This window comes from Centruroides sculpturatus, unplaced genomic scaffold, assembly GCF_000671375.1.
Source record: "Centruroides sculpturatus isolate CEXI.00-Female unplaced genomic scaffold, Cexi_2.0 scaffold12, whole genome shotgun sequence".
In the NCBI taxonomy this organism is placed as follows: domain Eukaryota; kingdom Metazoa; phylum Arthropoda; class Arachnida; order Scorpiones; family Buthidae; genus Centruroides; species Centruroides sculpturatus.
Genome location: NW_019384438.1, coordinates 318,954 through 326,347, shown reverse-complemented (window position 1 = coordinate 326,347; position 7,394 = coordinate 318,954). Strand labels below are relative to the sequence as shown.

Below are 7,394 nucleotides of genomic sequence, written 5' to 3'. Positions count from 1 at the left end.
TAAGTAATGCATAAACCTTCGAGGCGCGAGGCCCTTCGGACTGCGAGGCATAGGCGGTGGCCCACGTCGTCCATGCCTTACGCCGCCCTTGGTCATAGAAATGATGTAATTTGAATATAAATTATTTATAAATACGTATGTCAAGTTATATTTTTATTACGACGCAAAATATATTTAAGAGTTTACGGCCACTGTGCCGGGTGAGACATTGTTGAAACAAAAAAAAAGTTATGCATTCCATCACGTACATAAACAGTGTCGTAATTCGCCAAATGCAAATCAGCAAATTCGTAAAATTTTTTGTTTATTTTGAACAATCCGGATAATCGAAAATCCGGATAATGGAGGTCCGGATAATGGAGGTTCTACTGTATTTTAAACAGGTCGCTGCACTACTACCGAATTTTTCATTGCTTGTTCTGTGACAAAACTGAATTTTGGTCTTTTAAATTGAAATACCTAAATAAGGGGGGGCGAAATTTTCCTCCGCCCCGGACGACTGACACCCACGGTACGCCACTGGGCCATTATGGTAAGAACTCCATCTATTTTGTCAGTCGTTTACGGTGTCTTTCAATAGCATCTGCCGAACAGTCTGCTTGTTATATTTGTCGTATACTATTGGGGCTGAATTATCCTCTGCGGCTAATTTTGCTAGGGTCTTTCATTCCCTGACTCTCCTTGATGGGCACGAATCCAAGTGATTGCAATTGATCTCAGCTACAATAGGATGCAACCCGATATTTTTAACAGCATTATATGCCAACATAGAATCAGTGTGTATATGTACAGAACGGCAATTATAATTGCAGTTGATCCATATGATTGCCACTCTTATGGCAGTAAGTTCTGCTTGAAATACGCTGCAGTGATTTCCTAAACGAGATATCTGATAATAATTTCAACAGAATCCGAATAGGTGACAAAGCTACAGCCCACTGCATTATTAATCTTGGACCCATCGGTATATATATCAATATCCACAGAATCTATGTTGGTAAAAATCAAGTTATTTCTGCATGTTAAAAAATACTATCAAGTACAATCGATTGTTTGGACTCGAAAGTAAATACAGTATTTAATATATGATACTATAGTTCGCGCAGCGAAAGAGTAGACATGAATCAGTCCGAGCTGGAAAGGGATGGAATGAGACACGAAGGAGTTGACTTGTGGATCTGAACATAGAGTATTTTCATATTTACATTTCATTGATAGGATGCCTGGTAAATGCGTCATCTTACCGTTACGAAGGAGTTGAGTTCATTTTCGGGTCGGATCTTTCAGAAATAATGGTAATAATGCTCTGTCAATTCCTCGCTCGACCGTCTGTTTATAGCCAAATCGGAGATGAGTATGAAAAAAAAAGCCGCCTTGATATTGTAAGGCGAAAATACAACATCATTTTATATGGAAGTGAGATAGAAGGAATTAAAAGTTAACTTTATTTATTAGCTTTCCAGGCGAATGGTCAAGACGTTATGAGGAATTCAAGTACTAGTTTGAATTGTCTCAAAATTTTTACGGACAAACTGACTAGGTGTTAGACTGTCGCTTATTTTTCGGTCTTCTCCATTTTGGTCAGATCCAAAATGGAGACAACTGGATGGGCATGGAAAAACATCTTCCTGCCTTTTTTTTCTAATCAGATTTCCGTTATAGATTATCTCGAAGATGACTTGAAAACGTTAGCGATGTAAAAAATTACTTTGTATAAAAGAACAATTTAATCGTTAATTAAACATTTATTTTTTATACTTCGATCTATTTACATTATTCATTTCTTTAAAATATATATATTAAAGAAATAAATGATGTAAATAGATCGAAGTATAGTAAATATATATATATATATACTCTGTATATAAACGTTTTCCTTATTATACAGGATAATAGGATAATTATGGCAATTAATTATTTAATAAAAAATAAAAATTATATTGACCTTACATAAAATAATCTTTATTATGGATATTTTTAACTAATGTAATATTTTTTAAATTAGTAATATATTTCGAATTAAATAAAAAGACAATAGAAAAATAAAATACTGTAAAATGAAATTTTAGTGATTAAATATTTTAGTCACCAGAGGCCGCTATTACTTATCACGCCGTCGATTTCTGCATTTCGTCATTTGTTGTCGATGCTGTTCGGTGTGGTTGGTAAGTTTTATTTTTCTTCCTATTTTAATTTATAATAATTTGTATCATTTACATTTATGCGTTATTGTAAATAGAAATTTTTAGTTTTATTAGAGAAAATTTTTTTATATTTCAGAATTGATATTTGTTTTGGTAATTACTTACAAGCTGTATATTACGCATTTTGTCTTAATTTTTTTTCAAAAGACATTTAACAGTGGCGCTTTATAACTTCATGCGACTCAGGCAGATTTGAATTTGGGACCATATACGGTGTTGACTTCAGACATTTTTCTTCGGGGGAAATATTTTCTTATAAAAGATCGGTTTGGAGGCCCAATCAATTGCTCTTTTTGCACATAGGATAACGTATTAACGTTTACTCAATTTATATATAACAGTATATAAACATGTACTGTATCTTCTACCAAAATAATTGTCATATGAATAAATTTATTCTATGTCAGTTATGCAATTTTTCTTTAGAGCAATGCACTGATTGATTTCTCCATTTTTGCAGTCAATGCAGTTGTTATAATAAAGTTTAGCAAAAGTTTTTTTAACACTAATTTTATTATAATTATTTGCAATAATTGTGTATGTTAATTTTTTGTAAATTATTTTGTATTTTTTGTAAATTGTATTGATTGCAAATTTATGAAAGTTAAGTAATACATTACCTGAGAGATATTTGCTTAATTGTTATAAGTGAAAAAAATTTGGCAAAAGATAAAGTTTATAAAATTTTATGACAATATATTTTTATATTTACTCAGTTTTTTGAATGGATAAAATTATAAGTTGTTACAATTGTTTTAAACTAGTTTCTGTTCAATTGCTGTACAAAACAAATTGTTTGAATTTTTGTATCTGGATGTAAACTTTATTTTAAACTATTCAATTATATATGTATATTGAAATTTTTAAATCATTTCTTTGTCTGTTTAATCGTAAAAATAAGTCTAGTTGCATTTACCATTAACAATGAAAATATTGATCTGTTTGGGAGAAAATATTGATTTTTATAAGATATTGATTACTGAAGTATTGATTTGGTTACGTAAGTAAATGTTATAGAAGAAATTTATCTTAACTATTTCAATAATATAATTATTTAAGTTGTTTAAATTTATACCAGAGAAATAAATTACATTTTATACAGAATTTCTCACTTAATATATTAAGTTTTTTAATGATAGATATGGCATTTGTTTTAAAAACTTTGTTTAATGACAAAGTTTTGCACAGTTGGAAAATTCTTTATAAAAATACGACGTTTGTTTACTTTAGTTTTACTGCAAATCTATACAAAAATTTAAATGTGTAGGAAATGCCTGTTAATGTAAAATAATATATATACATACATACATACATACATATTCATAAAGTATTTTTCTTACTAAAATTTGCATAAAAATATTTGAACCTTTATCTAGATAGAAAAAAAATTTTATTTTCAAAACCTTTCTACATTTTATATTTATATAAAAGATTATTAGTTTAAAAAGTTGCATAAATTTACTAGAAAGTAAATAAAGGTAATTCTTTTTTCATTTTATTTAATAATAACAATCATAATAATCAAATTTCTTTACAAGATAACATTCATTTCATCTCTTTAGATAAAACATCTTATCAATATTGTTTAAGATGCATTGTGTTAGTAACTGTTTAACTATATTTTGTCTATGAAGGACTTAGATATGATATTGAACAGAAAACAAATGCTATTTTTTATTTTACTGCTAGCTCATGTATCTAGGAATGCCCAAGTTAAATATTTGTACAAGTAAAATTTTGAAAATAAATCACAAAATTGTACATCATTAACAATTTGGTAACACACTGATGAAATAGTTGCTAACCTAGGGGAAAAGAAAATAGTTTTACAAAAAAAATTTTCATAATTTCATATTAATATAATATTATATAAGAACCATTATAATTTCATTATTGCTTTTGAAACAAACAACTTTATCTTGATTCTAACCAAATGATAGTCTTAATTAATTAGGCTATTAATGATTAAATTAATCCACTATTATTAATTTAATCATTAATAATAGCAGATTTATAGCCAATTAATTAAGGTGATTGTTTGGTTTGTACCAATGTGTTGGGCTTTGGAAAGTTTAGTATTTATTTATTCTGATTAATATGAAATCTGAATATAGCCTATATTCAGATCTTATAATAATTGTATTTATATATCTAATGAATGAATTGAACTGTTTTATTCATTTACTATTTTTAAAATTGAAATAACTGAACATGAAGTTAAATATGGCTTTTTTAATATTTAAAAAAATTTTTTTTTGTCAGATTGGTCTGTAGGCAGTGACATATAACAGAATTGTTTGCTAAAATAAACTTTCATGATCATTCAAACAGAATTTGTAGACTTTCATCATATTTTATAGAAAAATTCCCAAAACAAGTTTAAGCAAAGTATTTAAAGAAAAATAAAATTTTCAGAAGAAAAATTGAGATAAAAGATGAAATTAACCATCATGAATCCAAACATGTCTACAAATGTCTCATGCAGATTTCTGTGCCACAAACAAAATTTCCCTATTATTTATAAGATTATAAAACATTTTAATTAAAAATGTCAGTTGGTGTACAATTGTGTTGTACACAGATTAGGAAATCTCTATCCTTTGTCTATTTTTTTATTTGTTTAAATTGTGAATAATCATAATAAAAACATAAGTGAATAATTCTTTAATGTTTAAACTATAGAATGCAAAAGGATTGTATTCTTGATAATTTGTTTTATTTAAAAATAACTAAATGCAAACAAATTGAATTGTTAGTGATTCATTATCATCCAAACTTACAATAGAGGGTACGTTCATAAGGTCAAACGAGTTAAACCTGTTAGTAACGAATCAATAGACTTACTTCTAGTATAAACCAAAACGGTGCTTAAATCACTTTAATTTCTTTCACTAACGTTTTTGAACTTTTTGGTTCTTCTTCAGTTCTGAAGTTACAGTGTGTGTTGGAAGTAGTAACGAATCATTCGAAAAGTAGTAGTCTTGCTCAGTGCATGCTCTGCGAGGATGACGTTTCGAATGAAACTCTAACGAGGCTCATGAAGGAAAGAGTAAGTTTACTTCGTTAAGAAAATGGCATCTGATGATAACGATGTTTCTAAATATATTTGAGTATTTAAATTGTGAATTAAAAGGTGAAATGATTGAAGTAACTGTCCACCCCAAGCAATCTAAGAAACATATTTTGGATAAGGCTGCACTAGCAACATTCATATCTTCGATTTTAGAAACATCCATTTAGTTATAAACAAATCGTTCGAAAAGTCTAACAAAATAAGAATAACGATGATGTCATTCTTGTTTAACTTGTTCGACTTTACAAACATACCCTAAGTTTTATTCAATTTTTAAAATTTTTACTTACATTGATTTCCTATCATAATTGTAAATGTTAGTTTAAAAATACAAAATGAGATATTTTAGTTTCATTAGTCAATGATGACTTATGAAGTGTTTGTTTGCAAAGCTATATTGAATGTAGAATTTGTAATAGATGATTTTTTTTTAGTTCTGGTTTTGAAGTTCTCAACTTGTTTTCAAGTGGAAATGATTTAGAATCATCAAGATGCTAGCCATATTGTGTAAATAACTGAGAACCGATATTTTCTAAGATATTTAGATATAAACATACAATGTCTATCTTGCTAGACAATTAATTTAACATCTAATTATTATTATTCATTGATCATTAGAGTTTGACATCAAAAATGTTTTGTGCCATATTCTTTTGTCTAGATTACGTGATAAAAGTAGCTTGGCTGATTTTTAATGTTCATGATACAAAATCTGCAGCCATAAACAATATCATTAGATATAGCCTAGTAACACCAATTTCATTTTTAAATATTTTTTGAAATTAAAAAAAATTTAATGATGCATTTCAGTATTGTTTAAGTATTTAATAAATTTTCAAAAACATTAATCAAAAATAATTTTTGAACTTTAAACATTTATCAGACTTCTTGATTATCAATAGCACTTGACCTAAATTATAAAACTTATTAGAATTTTCTTGATTTATCATATGTTAAAATTAAATTGCTGTTACATTTTGTGTAATTAATTTCTGATAACTTCTAAATGATGTAATATCTATAATGTATTGGTTAAGAGGTAAGAATAATTTAGTTGTTTGAAAGATCCAAGGTGTGGCTAACAAAGAATAATGCTTTGATAAATATCTTGATCTGCTATGTAGTTTAAGGTTGCTGTCAGATCATTGATAGTGGTAGTCTTCTGTATTATTCAGTAGATTTTAGTTTTCAGATTATTTGGGAAGTCAGTAATTGAATGTGACATTGTGCAAATTTAATGACAAATGATAATACATTTCTTTTGATATACAGTGGAACCCCCTCAGTTCCCATTGACGAGATAACTCGTCAAGCCTACATAGCCTTACGAAAAACGTGGTCCTTAAGGCCATTTTTGAAATTTTTTTTTTTGAATTTTTGGAATGTTTTTTAGGTCCCCAAATTTTTTCAAATTTTTTTGCCCGCGCGAAAAAATTTTATCACGATTTTAATTAGCCTTTAATAAGGCTCGATTAAGGCTCAATTGTTTTTTAATGGGAGTTTTTTTTATCAAATTTATTTCATGGTTCCTAAGTTGTAGTGCACGGATTTTCCTTCGGTAAAGTTATTTAAAGCTAGTTTCTGATGTCAAAAACGACCTCCGATAGTTTTTAAATTTTTTTAATTAATCGATTTTTTTTAATAATTTAATTAATTAGGGGGTTCGGAAATCGCAATAAAATTTTGAATTTTTTAAAAATATTTAAACATATAGGTGTCGGTCGAATTCACCCTACTTTAAACCCTTGACCTCCCGCGGCGTATATGAGAATGTCCCGGGAAATCCAAGTCCAGCTATGTTCAAGGTCACCCAGCTGTGTAAACAATGACTCATTGGTGTTACATTTCACAGACAGGCGAAACAAAGGAAAATAAAATTTAAAGCTTTTTCTTCAAAATAAACGCATTTCTTTCGTGTTTTTTCAGTTTTAAGTATTTTTTATGCTTAATTAAAAATTTTTAAAAAAATGGGCGGCTCAAAGGGGGTTAAGAATTAATGTTTCGTAAAAATTACAGGTTATCTTCATAGAATGATTTCCATGCTGTGGATAGAGAGTGGGCGTCCCTATGATTGATACAAGTAGTTTTCCCTTGGGCTTTATAAATCTCCAGTTTTT

At 28.3% G+C, this 7,394-nt stretch overlaps 1 protein-coding gene across 1 annotated transcript in view; it reads left to right on the top strand.

Annotated features, from left to right (window-relative positions):
- Positions 1–2,090: 2,090 nt before the first annotated feature.
- Positions 2,091–7,394, top strand: part of LOC111620010 (glutathione peroxidase-like) — a 15,135-nt gene continuing 9,831 nt past the window's right edge. Inside the window, exon 1 of the mRNA XM_023361847.1 lies at positions 2,091–2,165. Coding sequence (XP_023217615.1) covers positions 2,147–2,165 — 19 coding nt within the window. The 5' untranslated portion in view covers positions 2,091–2,146. The remainder of the gene's footprint in view (positions 2,166–7,394) is intronic.